General features: G+C 49.7%; 2 protein-coding genes across 2 annotated transcripts; one reads left to right on the top strand and one right to left on the bottom strand.

The window, feature by feature from the left end:
* Window positions 1–479: 479 nt before the first annotated feature.
* F5B22DRAFT_163194 (putative 6-hydroxy-D-nicotine oxidase) lies at window positions 480–2,983 on the top strand. The gene is made up of 3 exons (XM_047969253.1): window positions 480–705; window positions 768–1,125; window positions 1,181–2,983. The coding sequence occupies exons 1-3, from the start codon at window positions 615–617 to the stop codon at window positions 2,682–2,684; spliced, it is 1,953 nt and encodes a 650-aa protein (XP_047835875.1). The 5' UTR covers window positions 480–614; the 3' UTR covers window positions 2,685–2,983.
* Window positions 2,984–8,467: 5,484 nt separating this feature from the next.
* F5B22DRAFT_163134 (uncharacterized protein) lies at window positions 8,468–10,004 on the bottom strand. The gene has a single exon (XM_047969252.1). It carries the CDS (start codon window positions 9,753–9,755, stop codon window positions 8,727–8,729), a length of 1,029 nt encoding a protein of 342 aa, XP_047835874.1. The 5' UTR covers window positions 9,756–10,004; the 3' UTR covers window positions 8,468–8,726.
* Window positions 10,005–15,266: the final 5,262 nt, after the last annotated feature.

Raw genomic sequence — 15,266 nt, 5'->3', positions numbered from 1 at the left:
TATGATACTGCCTTAGGGCATAAGTAAAATTAGGAGCACATACATTGCATAGTAAATACAGTAGTCTATCGCTAAACAATTGACCCGGCGTTAGTTGCTCTATCGGGAGCCTCGGCATTCATGGTCTGGAGATACTACCATCGCCGGTCCCTCACCCATTTGGTTCTGGCATGAAATCGGCCCACCAACAACACTCAGTTCGAGTCCGGGGGAGTCTGGCTCGTCTGGTAACTTGGTCTTCTCCTTCTCGCCTTCGCCTACACCACCATGCTGCAACGTCTCGCCAGGAGTGGAATCAGTGGGTGCGCGCTAGATCGTATTGCATGCTGCTGCAGCTGCACTAATAGCACGTGGGTGGGCGAGGTTGCCACGCGATGATCTCTTCTAGCGATCTGGCGCGAGTGTCTTGAACCAAATCTACCAGTCCTCAGATCGGCCATGTCTTGACGAGAGTCGAGACGAATCTCCTTTTTAGACCCTTCGCATTACTTCGCGACGCTCTTTTCCTTCACTTTCCGTCTCTCTCTTTTCCTCTCTCCTCTATCCTCGACCAGTCCCTCCTTTTCTATTTCGTCGGTCCCTTCTTCCTTGCTGTCTTGTTTGAGACAACACCAATGGCTGTCTTGCGGCGGACATTGATCCTTGCGAGCGCGCTCGCTTGCCTGGCTTCCGCCCAGACCATTAAGAAGAATGGACGTGTTGTCGGTACGTCGTGCTTAGTCAATCACTGCGTACGCTAGTCATTACTAATCGTTTTCATTATACAGCTGCCGATGAAACTACGGTGCCCATTGCTGCCGAGAATGTCCAGAGTGAGCTTGTTCTCACGGACAGCGTACTTGCTCAGCTAAGCAGCCAGGAGCTTTCCAATGTCTCTCTTTTTGATTTCGCGGACGACGTTGAAGCTACAGAGAATGATAAGCGATCCCGCTTCACCGGGTGCAAGACATTTCCTGGGGACAAGCTTTGGCCCCTGAAGATTGTCTGGAAGGTCTTTGACCTTGTGACAGGCGGTGCCCTCATCAAGACCGTTCCTGTTGGTGCTGTGTGCTACACGAACAGCGAGCACTATGATGCAGACAAGTGTCAGAATATCCTCGACCACTGGACCGAGTCTGCTACTCAGTGAGTCTCTTTCAGATCAGGCATTACCATGCTGTACCGGCTAATACCCCAGAAGTGCCAATGATCCGACGTCTATTATGTCGCCTCTCTTCCAAGGCAAGACTTGTATGCCCCAGAATGGTGATGATGGCACATGCGAGCTAGGTGGTTTCCCAAGCTATGCTGTGAACATCTCCACTGTCGCTCAGATTCAGCTGGCTATCAACTTCGCGCGCAATACGAACATTCGACTGATCATCAAGAATACCGGACACGATTTTCTTGGCAAGAGCGCCGGCGCCGGCGCCCTGTCAATCTGGACTCACAATCTCAAATCTATCGATTTCATCGAGCACTATGAGGGGTGCGGCTACAGTGGCCCGGCCATGAAACTCGGCGCCGGCGTCGAAGTCGGCGAATTGTACGCAGCAGCCGACAAGTACGGTGTCAGTGCAGTTGGCGGAGAATGTAAGGGTGTCGGTGTCACGGGCGGCTATATCCAAGGTGGTGGCCACTCTCCTCTCAGTTCCATCTATGGCATGGGTGCCGATCAGGTCTTGAGCATAGACATCGTTCTTCCTAATGGTCGCTTCATCACTGCCGACAAAAAAAACCACCCGGATATTTTCTGGGCCGTCCGCGGAGGCGGCGGCGGCACATTCGGCGTCGTGACTAGCATGACTGTCAAGGTGCACCCGAAGAGTGTCTACTCCGGCCTTACCTTCTTTGTTACGAGTGGCAACGACTCTCTCGCCAATGTTACCACCGAGGCCTTCATTGCCGGCCTTGAGGCTTACTGGCGCAGATTCCCCGACTACGCTCCCGTAGAGGGCCATTATGGCTATTCCAGCGTATACCCCCGCTTTGACGGCATCCCGGGCTACACCTGGCAGTTTCACCCCTGGCTAGCCCCTAACACCAAGCTCGCCGATTTCAAGAAGACCGTGGCACCCCTTCTGGCAGAATGGGAGGAGGTCGGCTTCAACGTCGAGCCCGAATTCTTCGAGTACGACAACTTCCTCACGCCGTGGAAGGAGCACTTCCCCGTCGAATCTGTCGCCAACGCTGACCTCCGAACGGGCTCGCGGCTGATCCCCGCCAAGAACTGGGAAGATCCTGTCTTGCTTAATCAGACGTTTGCGGTGCTCGAGGAGGTCATGCAGGGCAGCGCACTAATTATGTACAATATCGTGGGTAAGAAGCAGCGAAACGTCCATAACGCCGTCAACCCGGCGTGGCGCGATAACCTTTTCTACGTGATCGTGGGTTCTTCCTGGACGGACGACAGCACGTCGGCCGAGATCGAGGCCGCCAACAAGGCCATTACATACACCACGCTGGAGAAGCTCCGCTCCGTGTCAAAGGGCGCCGGCTCATACCTTAACGAGGCCGATATTGCGGAGCCCGACTTCCAGCAGGCCTTCTGGGGTACAAACTACGACCGTCTCCTGAAGATTAAGAAGGAGGTCGATCCTTGGGATACTTTCTGGGCTCCTACTGCGGTTGGCAGTGAGGGCTGGTACATCACGCGTCAAGAGCCGTGGCTGCAGACTCAGAACGGACGTCTCTGCCGCAAGTAAGAGCAAAGTGAGACCTTTGCAGTGCACAGCTTGGTCGGCTTTCTTTGTTCCTTAAAATTGTGAAGCTGAACTATAACTCTCATTCACGCCATAGGCTTCAGTCGATACCCAAAAAGAAAGCGTCGTGGTTCGAGTTCCTTTATATGAGAGATATATACGTATGTAGTATTAATACTAGTATCCTTTCCACCCGATAAAATTCAAAGCAAAATGTTATAAGCAAGAGTTATTGTCAATGACTTCGGTATGGGGATACATCATTAACATCTAAGGTATTGGAATGCATAGTTAAAGTCTCCAAATAGCAACGGCGTAAAGGACTCTCGTCGTTGTGCGGAAAGCCTATGTTACCTACCTGGTCCAGAATCTTCGTAACGACCTTTCTCTATGGAAGAAGTGATGGTGTGAGATCAATCTCCTATGGTACTTACATGCTCACCCCTTTCCACACTACGGAAGACTAAATGGCCCCGGTTAATCAGAGATTCGGTAGAATGAATGCCACATAATAGGCTAATCATCTCAGAGCCCGAGGACTGGCAGCTATCGGTCAATTTCTAAGAGCTGTAGCGAAGCCACCCGGGTAGGTAATCACTCAGGGGCGTGGACTGGGCAGCGTTTACCAGAGCAGCGCAGCCGAAAATTCTGGTTTGAATCATTTTTCGAAATAAGTTCCTGCGCCCTCGTAGGTATGAGCAAACTACTATAGCCGGCCTCCGACATCTCGGCAGCATGCATATCTTAGGTTCTCCTGCTGCCTTTGCGCCGATAATATGATACACAAAATGGTGAAGTTTCTTGTATCGCTACAGCGTGCCTGTATGTCTTAGATTCGTAATGATGGAGCTTCCCGTTCGTTTTCGACTTACTTGAGACACTCCCGCTAAGATTAGTCCCTTGAGACTGGGTTATGTACATTTTGAAACAACTTGTCTCTTATATATTGACTTTAATGTTGCCAAGTTACAAGGCTACCACTTGGCTAATTATCAATTTACTCAAAGATCATGCGTGTAGCCTTACACACTGGATTGTATTGTCAATTACATAAGTAGAGCTAAAGGGGATTGGCAGCAGTACTCGGCAAGGACACTGTGACGCTATGGATTTAAGTAACGTTTAATTTCAGAATTCACTGTCCTTTGACAAGCTTAACATAGAGCAGACTGTCTGAAGGCGGGATGCTCGAGTAGCTTGCGTTCGAGAGAATAGGGACCTTTAAGATACAGCATCAGTAACATCAACACAACGTATAAGTGCTGGCGGCATCGTGCAGACGGATCGATGTCACGACTAATCCAGGTAGGTATCGGTGGCACATAACTTCCCGGACCACGTTTATATCGTTGTCGTCTGTGACACTTACTGTTCGTAGGAGGGGTATCCCGTCGTTTGTGGTACCATGTTACGGGTAATACCCTGTTCATGACATCTTCTCCCCATCTCCCTACCTACCTACATCACGATATCAAGTGCCCACTGTTACACTGCTTTTCTAGTCACCGAGCACAAAGGCGTCGGTACCTAACCTGGGTAGGCAGAGAACCAAGCCAACGACAGTGACAAATGGTAGCTAGTCGCAATCTGAAGCGAGATTGGGGTCCTCCACGCGTGGCGAAAAGACAAGAAGTCCATTGCATGATGACTAGTCGGAAGTCATGACACTAGCATTTTTGGGAGAAATAAAGTAATGTACTACTGTAAACGCAAGACGCGCGCATGCACATGGCTGTCCTGATGTATACCACCTGCCTGTCTAGGCAGACAGAGCCGTTCATGATTTACGCACAACTGAAACAAAAGACGAACGATGACATGGGAGGCGAAAAGAGCCGCCGAAGAGGCTTGGAGAGTAAGCACCCTGACCAGGGCGATCTGTACATAGCATACATGTGTATGTCTGAGCGTCTGCCTGCCGGGCCTGTTGTGTGAACACCTCCTTGGTCTTCCGATACCAACCGGAGTCTGTGTGATTCCCACCGGCCACATCAACCTTGGGCGTAATGGTTGCCTACTTACCTAAGCAACAGTACATTGGCAAGATCTAGGTATCTAAGGCTTCGCCTACATGCATATTGGTGCCTGCAAGCATTGCAAGCAGGATGGGAATACGCAGCAACGGTGACGAGGCACTTAAAAATATAAAAATAAAAAATAAAAAAAGGGGTAAGGGGTAGGGGGATGTAGGTAGGTACCTCGGATAGATTTGGTGATCTACTTAAGTAGGCGGCGGCCACTAAAAGTGCCGCTAAAGAACCTACCTAGGTTAGACGGGGAGGGACGGGACCCAGCGGTCCGGCACCCTTGGGCTTGGGTCAGGGCTTTTTTGGGTCGACCGGGACGCGGAGCTCGCCAATCAAAAGCCACAGCGCGGCAATCTCCAACTGGGGCCTGCTGGGCTGAACAGGCAAGAATCGTTTATTTCATCAAGCCCTTTGACGGATAAATTAAAATTATATGCACCTATCTACCCACTATCAAGGCACGATGTAATGTCCCGGGATGCTGGTCGCTTCCCATTTTGGAGGCGGGATTCTGTACAGTCATGATTTCAATGTTAATGCCTTCATACCTATGTATGTACGTTGTTATGTACCCATGTATGTATATGTACATAATATCTGCCCCCCCCTCCCGTAAGTCAACCAATAGGCGTGGCCGCTGCATAGGGAACGAATGCCTGCTCTTCCTCTGCAACCTCGCGATGCACCTGCATATTCAAGTACCTACTGTTGTGCGTTGGGGCTTGGGTAAGGGGCTGAAGATTGCCCAGCCATACGTTGATATTCCAATACCACTGCTACTTACTACGGTCCTTACTTACTTTGATACAAGGTGTGCTGTGCATCATCTGTAAGTACATGTACGGTAAGTATTGGCCAGATGGTGTCATCAAGCAGCGTTATCGTCATCACATCGCCCCCATATGCAAAGAAACAGCCCATCATTTACACATGTAGACAGACTGCTACCTAGGCGAGGTAGGTATGTTCCATTTCACCGTGTTCGCATTGCATATGATCACCACTTTCCATCCCTCTTCCCCCCCTTTTGGCTTTCTTTCGCCTCCTATTTCGACCTTGCTCTCAGCGGCTTGGCTAGCGAAAAGGGCCATCTCTTCTGTATTGCAGGCTTAATACTTCATCAAGTGTTCATGAGTACAAGAGAGATTGAATAGAAAATATCAGTCTCTAGCATGATTTAAATGGAAAATACATAGGTATATGCAGTCCCCCCACCTTGGTTTCCCCGCTGTTTCCCTCCCATGTCCAAGATTAGCACCAAAGATGGAGGCGCCCGCCGATATCGCCCGTCATAGGGCTGTAACCGTCGGGGGGGCACGATGCCAACCAGAACACACGCAAAAAAAAGCCGCCCCTCCTCTTTTCATGTGACAGGCTATCTAGCCTGGGTATTTACACTTCTACCGCTGAGGGTAATTCTCTTCTTCTCTTACCTGCATGGACATATCATGATCACATGGGTAGCTAATATATACAAAGTACCCAGGTAGGCACTGTTGTAGATAAATTGCGATGCTCTGCAGAGAGCCGACGACCACGGCACGAAATCCCACGAACATGTGCATCTCCGCAAAGAACCCCTGTTCACTTCATGAGTATTCTTGTTTCTGTTCCAGCTGTACGGCTGATTGCATGGGGCATAAGGACTCACTACCTAGGCACCTACCCATCTATGTATGCATGCTTTCTAATAACTCAATTACATATATATATAGTTAAATCTAACTTATCTATAATGTAAATATAAATATAAACTTCCTGACGTGTGTTATGTATGCACCTCACTCTACGCCTCAAGGCACCTTGCCCGGCTGATGCGACCGCGCGGCTAAACTTGCCATTACCGCAGATAGCGCGGATATCGCCGTCATTTGCCTTGTTCAAGAACTAGGTAGTCGTGCAAGAAATCATGAACTGACAAGCGTAAGCTGACCGCGCTCTTCCCTGGGTAGAGGCCTGCTTACCTACCTAACCTAGGTAGTTTGGTCGTCATCATGTTAGCGCCATCCATTTCTTTCTTTCCGAAGGCTATAGTTCTCTCTTTCGTCAGGTAGGTATACCGTGTTCTTCTCTTTGTGGCGCAACCGTTGACATGGTTCGTTCTGTGGGTGATTTTGCTAGTACTACCCCATACCACTTGACACGTGCAAACTCTTAGATTAATGACACTTAACATGGGAAAGACGTAGGAGAGTACTCAATATCGCTCAACAACGGAAAGAGCCTTTTTTCCGCTTAGCAATCCTCGACAGGCTGGTCACAATTTGATGTTTGTTGGACAAAAAATTTTCGTATTTTCTTCCTATTAACTACTACTAAGTAAGAGGAAACAAAACGGAGCAGGGGTTACTGAGTATAGTGGGAATTAGCGATCAAAGACCTTCCCAATCGGGTGCCCACAGGGCAAAACTCGACTTTCGGAACTGATGCTTTTTAACAACCAGCATCTCATGTCAACTATACATCGTACTACGATGTATCACCGGAGTGAAGGAAATAGGCAAGATCTGCGCAGCAGATGTGCCATTTCTCCGTCCAGATGCGACTTTTCTTCACTCCCCCTAAACCGTGGGCGCCAACGCTATAATTAGCGACCGACAGGAAAGGAGAGATCCGAGTGCAGTGAGATGATGCTGCGGCATGCCATCCATCATTCCTAGCCCGGTCACCACGCGACTATACATGCAAGCACGTATCCACGATTACATACTCCTTCTTTTACTCCGTCGAGGTGACCTCACGCAAAACCTGGTGATCAACAGGGCAAGAATTCGTTGTAATCCAATCTCGACGCGGCGCTTTTTGAGACCCAGAACCATGACGGCAGAGGATTCATCGGGCCAGGATGATGGCGACATTAACGGCGAGCAAAGGGTCTGACGTCTCTGTCCAGCAGAGATTGTCACGTGTTGATACCCGGCTTCTGTTTTTGGTGTTTTTGTTGATCGCGAGATCTATCCCCGCTCGCTCTCAAGCCTCGTGATTGCACGCAAATGAGTCAACTCACCGATCTTGCCACGGTTTGCAAGACCCATAATGGGCGAATCAATCTTGGTGAGAAGGTAGACAGCCGGTGCCAAGCTTGAACAGCGGTATCACAGATACCGTAGTTCATCTGCTTCTCCAAAATGATATCGAAAATTGACCCTGGAAATGCATATCTTCAGGTCCAGCCGAATGCATAATCCAATGAACTGTCCGTTATGGCTTGTTTTGACTTCGATCGTTCGAATGCAAAAGTTCAACTTCAAGTTGAGTTTTGTTCAGTCGTACCGGGAAACCTCCATAAAGCTTGTGCGGAAATTCGTCATTAGGTCGATCAATCATTCGTTAATTATTAAACCAAGATTCGGCTTGATGAGAGTAGGTACGCTTAGAGCGAGTGTGTTGACTGGCCGAGGACAAAGTGTGATTGTGTCCTTTCGCCGTTGGTCGGGGTTCTGGTATGTGAAAGCCACTCTATGCCGTAAGATGAATAGAAATTTTGAGGGGAAAGCCTGAAATCCAATATAACCTGTCCCGGTCTTTTCCCGGTCAATATAGGGTGCATTGCTGCGTATATCTTTTTCTTTCAACAGATGGAAACCCGGCCACGCTATATGCTATTGAGGCCCGCCCGTAGTGTAAATGCAATCAATATAAACCCACCCGGTTCCTGCCATGACGAGATCAGACAAGAGAAAAAAAAAAGAACATAAAGAATGGACAAGAAAATCGCTATAGCTAAGCTTTGCGGCGCACTGCTGTGTAGTTGTCTCGAATAAGAATATCAGACGCTCGTTCGCTAAACGTATCGACAAATTAAACAAACTTCGAAATTATGCTGCTCGGTAGTTTGGTTCGCAAGGTCGCCACTGGTCGACGCAGAACGCCAAAATGTTTTGGAATGCGATGGGATTACGCCGCGTGTTCTGTCCGAGTCGAGGAATGAAGCACCTAGATCGCTAACATGATGGAGAGTTGACGCTTATGAGGTTGTCACTATGGGATAGCGATTCCCCGGCTTGGGCGGTGATTGTCACATGATCGTAGGGTAGTCTTGAAACCGGTCCCAGCCAAAGCTACCATAGCCCGTGGTTACACCGCAATGAGAGGCTAACATACTCGGGAGTGGCAATGCCGGAATTGGAGAGGTAACCATCGGTGAGCTGTAGAACAGTCCTGCGGAAGAGAATGGCTGGCTAAACGACGGGGCGGGAGAGGGCAAGTCCATCTCGTGCAGACCCATGCTTGACCATATCGACGTAGAATCCACCGAGGTTGAAGTTACAGCCGGACTCGAAGGGAGAACTCGCCATGAGTCAACTGGGGCTGGTATCCCTTGTGAGTGAGTCGTTTGAGACCAGATGGCTGTATTGGCAGGTGAGCTGGGTAAAAGAGGCGGCTGACGGATCACGTCGACAATCTTGGGTGGCGGTGGAAGCAGTGGTTTGTTCAATAGCGACATGATACTGTTCTTGACTTCTTCACTCTTCCCGCACAGCAATTCTCCGGCTCCTTCTTCTTCCAGACCTTCCAAGGCGGAAACATGTGTCCTGAATACGTACTTATTAATTGCCTGGACAAATTCGTCGTGGAGCTTCTTGGCGTGTTGTTCCTTCTCCGGCCAATCATAGGAAGCGGCCTTGGCTTCGACACAACAGATATCCTTGTGATGCTCGATTAGAGCCTCTATTGTGTCGGGAGTTAACTTGAAAGCGACCTCGTTTCGCAACACCATGTCAACATGAACGATATATGCCTCGAGAAAAATAAACCCATAGTTGCGCATGACTTCAACGGCAGTATTCGACTCCTCATGCAATTCGGTCTCTGGGTGCTTGGGAAGTAACAAGGAGGCCAGGTTCCATATAGCGTTGGGGGATGACAGTGTTTCTGTGAGACATCTCTGGTGTTGAGGTACGCTATTAAGCGGGCGTTTAACTCGGTTGATGCGCTTGAGGGTCTGAGTTAACCACGGTTCGACCTTGGAGCCCAGAACAACATTGACAGAGGACGCGCGAGGCGCGAAGGCGGCAGCGGAAGCGGGTAACAATTGGGGAGGCATGATTGGTACGGACTGTCTCAGAGAGCAAAGACAGGAGAAGGCGACGAAGACGGAGGACTAATGGTCGAGGAACGTGGATGAGGGGGGGCTAAGCAAGAAAACGAGCGGGAGAGCGTCAAGGTAATATGAACAATATAAAAAAGGGCGGCAAGGGAACAACGAGGCGCTTCCCCAGACAGGGTTATTAGCTAAGACGCCTACAGCCGCGAGAAGAAGAGAACGTGGACGAGGGTGTCGTGAAGAAAGGAAAGAGGAGGGTGAGACAAGCCGCGATGGTGTGTGGGTGGTGGGGTTGAGATATAGAGAAGTCCTAGATGTCGGGACTAGGTACCAAGTACCACCTGGGTGGGTGTGGTGGTGTATCTGGGCGCCTGCAGGTGGGTTAAGTGACTGACTGTACAGCAGACTAAATGCGCTGGGCCTCTGCGCTGGGTGATACCTACTACCTTAGGTACATATAGTAGGTAGGTAGGGAGGTAGTGGAGTGATAGCAGCTGCCTAGGGTAGGTAGCCTAGCGTGCTAGGTCGGTCGGTCTCTCTCAGCGGGTTTTCTTCCTTCCTTAGGTGGGTATATGTCGTGTGCTTAGCATTCTCACTTTACTGCGTGTACATGTAAGTAGAGCAAGTTGCCATCGCGCGACTCGCCTTTTTAATATCTCACAGCAATTAATTGATCTCTTCTCGATTGCCTGCCTACATACGTACATTAGGTACAGTAGATCGTCCCTTGGCTTGGAAGCCGAGGGTTACAAAGTCGCTGGCCCGCTCTCGTGCATGAAACGGCCGAAAAAGTTGGCATGTTGCATCGGCAGCAACCAGCACCCATCGGAGTCTGCGAATGGCGAAGTACCTACCGTACTTTACTTCTGCGTCCCAATCGTTCCTCGTACATACATGTAAATGTAAGCCTACTGCGGTTTCGTTTCGCTGCGCTGGGCTAAACTGATACCTAATCCATCACAAGCTCACCGCACATACATAGTACATGGAAATGCACATAGTACCCCGTAAGTAGGTGAGTACCACCCAGACATCCTACATTTGAGACCTAATGGCAGTGCTCTTCCTTAGGCCATGCCTTGGGCCGTTGGGTTGGGCTAGGAGAGGGCAGACCCGATACCTATACCTACCTAAGCCCAGAGTACTGTGTAAATCCTACTATAGGTACTAGGTAGTACTGTCGAGGACTGCGTCTGGTCTGTCAGTCCATCTCAACTCCTCATGAGCGAGATAGATAGGGACCGGCCTGCACTCTGCCGAATGTACCGCGCGAGGATACGGTGCGCCGGTAGCACCGGGCTAGGCCGCATCAGGCAGTGCCTCCGACAGCGACCCGGTACACCTTTACCCTGCACTAGCTGCACACTCGGGTCATGCGCGGCAGAGTAGGCTGTGTCTCGACCGTGCAGATGGTCGACCCAAGCGCAGCAAATCGAAGTCCTGCATGCTGACAACCCAAGCTGAAAGCTGCATGCGTGGCCGGTGCACCACGCACTGCACAACGCCACCTTTGGCCTCGTACGGCGGTAGAGCCATGATGCTGGTTACTGTTCTCCAAAAGTATCGGTACGACGACTCCGTGTCTCCAGATTTTGCATGTGCACGACGCCCGCTTCATACAAACACGCTCTCCTAGCTTGAGACAACTACATGCACTTACTTATGATGGCCCATAAGTGACTGTGTTAATGGTGTTGGCTGTTTTATTGCGCGAGGGAGATCTGCTCCGTGACCTATCATGCTCGCATGCTCTTCTATTCCTACCCGCTCATCCCTGGGGAAGAAATTGCTTGCTGCTATGTACCGAGTGTACTAGGTATGGCAGCAGTACGGTATATACCTACTTAATAGTGCCGGTAGTAGACGTCTCGGCCAAAAAGCGCCACAGGAAGAATAGTGATGCCGATATTGCCCGAAACCAGGCTCATATCGACGTAGTATCAACACAACTTCTAGAACAAACCGTGTCTTCTCCGGATAATCCTTTCGGATATATGGCCATAACGTCTGACAAGGATCCGAGGGCATATTGGATGGATCTTTCGCACTACAGGTTAGCCACAGTGACGATAGGATTTACTTAACACGACTATCTACTATGTAGATAGTATCTGGGTACTGTACCATTGCCAATAGTCTCGTTGCCTAGTCGGCCATCCTTTTAGAATAATATATATATATATATATATATACACGTACAACAGTTGCATACGACCTAGACCTAGATTGTTATGGCTTGCTATGCAGACCATCTTGTACGTATATGTATGATGCATGATAGATGTTCGTTAACAGCATGGTGTTTCAGAGTAATTGTGTAGACTAACTGCCCCAACTTTCTATTCGAGATTTCGATAGGAAGGCCAAGCATAGATAGTCTTCGCTCATTAAGCATCTCACATACGCACTAGTTACTGGCCTCTCCTGTTGATGGGCTGAGTTCAGTGGCAGTTACGGTGCTCATAGCGATACCTAGTTGAAGTCTCGGTCCATCCCACGTTGGACGGGCGAATAGTACATAGCAGGTACTAGATTAGGGGTATATGGAGCATAAATAAGCTACGCTTAAGTAGAGGAATCGGGCGATCTCATGTAGTATCAAAGTCTCAAGCTACGCCATGATATTCAGGGCATGAAGGGACATCAACGAGTACCGTTGCCATAAGGCCGTCTCCAATGAACGCCTGGCCTGAAGCTGGTCCATCCTTGATGTTTCCAACCTGCATTATGCAGGATCGCCAGACGAGTACACTGTGGTAGAACGATCCTCGAAACATCAATGGCGACAGTGACTCGGGTTCACATGAGCGGACTTGGGTGGAAACATACAGCTGATGGGGATTGGTCGTCGCCCCGTGCCTCCAGGGTATCAGCTCATTAATATATCGTGGTCCTTGACTTTATAGAAATTAGGGGCGTTCCTCATGACAAGGAACAAACTGCACTACAGTAGTCAAGCTCAGATGATCGGTGGGAGAAGGAGCTCGAAGCGGATGAAAAGACCCCAAATGTTACCGAATCTGGGAGCAGGCGAGACTACTTCGTAAGTGACCCTGTCCATGGAAACGAAAAAGAGACCGAGAAATATCGAGATTCAATGACAGCCTATAGACAGCATGTTTCCTGGCTGAGACCCTGGCTAGTGGCGGATGGTGAAGTGAGGTGTGTTGACGAGATATGGCACTTCTGCGTTTCCATTGGCTGCTTGGGATTGAGTCGAAGGTGGGCTCCAAGTGGGGCACCAGAAACCGTGAATGCTGATTGGCTCTAAATTCAAAATGGCCAGGAAAGCCCCAAAATGAATGATACTTGCTGAGGCCGAGGCGGCAGCAAGTAGAATGAAACAAAGGAATAAAGCGTGGATGGGGCGAATGGGAGCGATAGAAAAAGAGAGCTTAACTTCATGAATGACTATCTAATGCTCTCAAAGTCAGGATCAGGGGCTACTGAGAGATGAACGCTCACCAAAAGAGGAATACAGCCGTGCCGCAGGTATGTTATACCTAGTGCGCGTCTCTGGCATGCTGCCCCAGACGTAGGGAGATAAACAAAACATAACTTCCCCTTCAATGGACTGATACTAAAGCGAGCCGCGACGACAACAGGCTAGTGAGCGTCGAGACCGGTCGGGCAATTTACGTGGGCATAATGATTGTAGGCCTGTACTGTAACTGTAATCTCCTACCACTGGCAGACACTGACTACCAGTGTGCTGTAGCTGAAGAGCAATGAAGGCGACGCGGCCCGCGACAGGCCGAGGGACCTCCCATCCATCCAGGACTGGTCGTTTCGAAACGCATAAGAGAAAGCCAGTGGCAGGGAAGGACTACCTATCGACGCCTGCATACCTAGGTACCTAGCGAAGATGAAGAGCAGTAGATCGTTCGCCGCAGCTAAACGTGGAGGATTCCAGCGATGATCCAGTGATGAGCTAACAGGGTGTGGTCATCTGACCATAATGAAGAGCGCGTGTGCAAATGAATTGGTTAATCGGACCAAAAAGGGACGGGGACATTGAGAGCCGAATGCATATACCCAGGGAATATCCACGGCGCCGCTGACAAGCGCAGGTATTGGTATCTGAGTTGCTACCAGCTCGCCAGTCGAGCCCAGTCACTATGAAGTACATACAACCTGCTACCGGAAAACGTGTGCACGACATTCGTCTGTACCAAATGCGACGAGGTCTTGGTCTGTGCGCAGAGTGTCCCCAGTGCCTTGGGCTCTCCTAAGGTAGGCTCTGGGTCTGCTCTGGGGACTCTGCTTGAGGCTTGAGCGACGACGGGTGGATATTGACGGACCCCCGTCTCGGTAGTGTTGCACTGTCGGTCGGCAGGCTAGTAGCGGCCTCCCCGTCTTTTGGCGCGTTTCCTATTTTCAGGTCGCATCCGCTCTTTGCCGCTTTTCTTACCGCATGCTACTTCTCGAGGCCTCATCAGTACCGTCGCAGAGCGCGTTCAGAACAAATGGCATGACATTACATCATTATCGATCTGCTTCACAATCGACCCTTCGTGCCGGGGCCCTCAGCATTTGACCCTTGTCCGACCTCGTGACCTCGTGATATATTCGTCACTCTACCCCCATCACATGCAAGCCGCCGCAGATCTAGACAGCCAACAGAGGCGCGGGCATTAACCGCCACGAAGCTTGAGTCGTGCGCATAGCAGAAACCTAGACCACAGGTAAGCGCAATACAGGCTTTGCATGAAGCGCAGGTGTAAGAGTAGCCGCTTGCAAGACAATGGAGGGTCTCACAAGTTGGGCCATAGTTGATGCGGAGTAATGGAGGTAGCTGACGACACCCTATCAAGCAACTACTATGAGCCACAAAATCAGTACTATGTAAAATCCTTGACCATGGCTCTTGTGCATCTCTCAGGTGGACAGCCTACTTTTTACCATAGATCCTCGTCCATATGCTCGTCGTATATACATATGCTCCATAGAAATATTCCAAATCCGGCCGTTCGCTATAGTATGTATGCCCTGGCCCGGAAGAACACAAGGGAAGGGTTTAAGGCTTTCGGAACTATTCCCACTTGCTATATGATACCTACACTGCTTGTAGATTAACTTGCTACTGCCTACTGGTATTTCCATCGACATCCCAACGATTTACATGCAAAGACCATATAGTAGTTGTGTCTGCAAGTAGAATGAGTCAACAACAATGCATGTTTGCCGACACTTAAAGCAAGGTTCGGCACTTTCACAGATCCTTGCGTCTGAAAATCGACTACTGCTGTGTGCACTATGTGAGTATGGGGCAAACTAAGTAGCAATTAGTAACAAGATCAGTGCTTTAGAGATCGGAGAGCAACACTGGTGGCTCGACTGGCCGGAACATTAACACTATGATACTGAGAATGAGTCAACGAGTGGTATCCTCTCTGTGCTACTGCACACTAATAGTAGCTTTTGAAGGTTAGCTAATTAGCTATCTTGGCGCAGCAGAGGGCTTTTTTTTTTTTTTTTTTTTTTTTTTTGGTCTCTTTCGGCTATCTTCCC

The sequence above is a fragment of the Xylaria bambusicola genome (genome assembly GCF_022495145.1).
Source record: "Xylaria bambusicola strain CBS 139988 unplaced genomic scaffold F5B22scaffold_2, whole genome shotgun sequence".
Taxonomy (NCBI): Eukaryota; Fungi; Ascomycota; class Sordariomycetes; order Xylariales; family Xylariaceae; genus Xylaria; species Xylaria bambusicola.
Note: the sequence above shows the minus strand (reverse complement) of the source record. Positions and strands in the feature narration are given on the sequence as shown.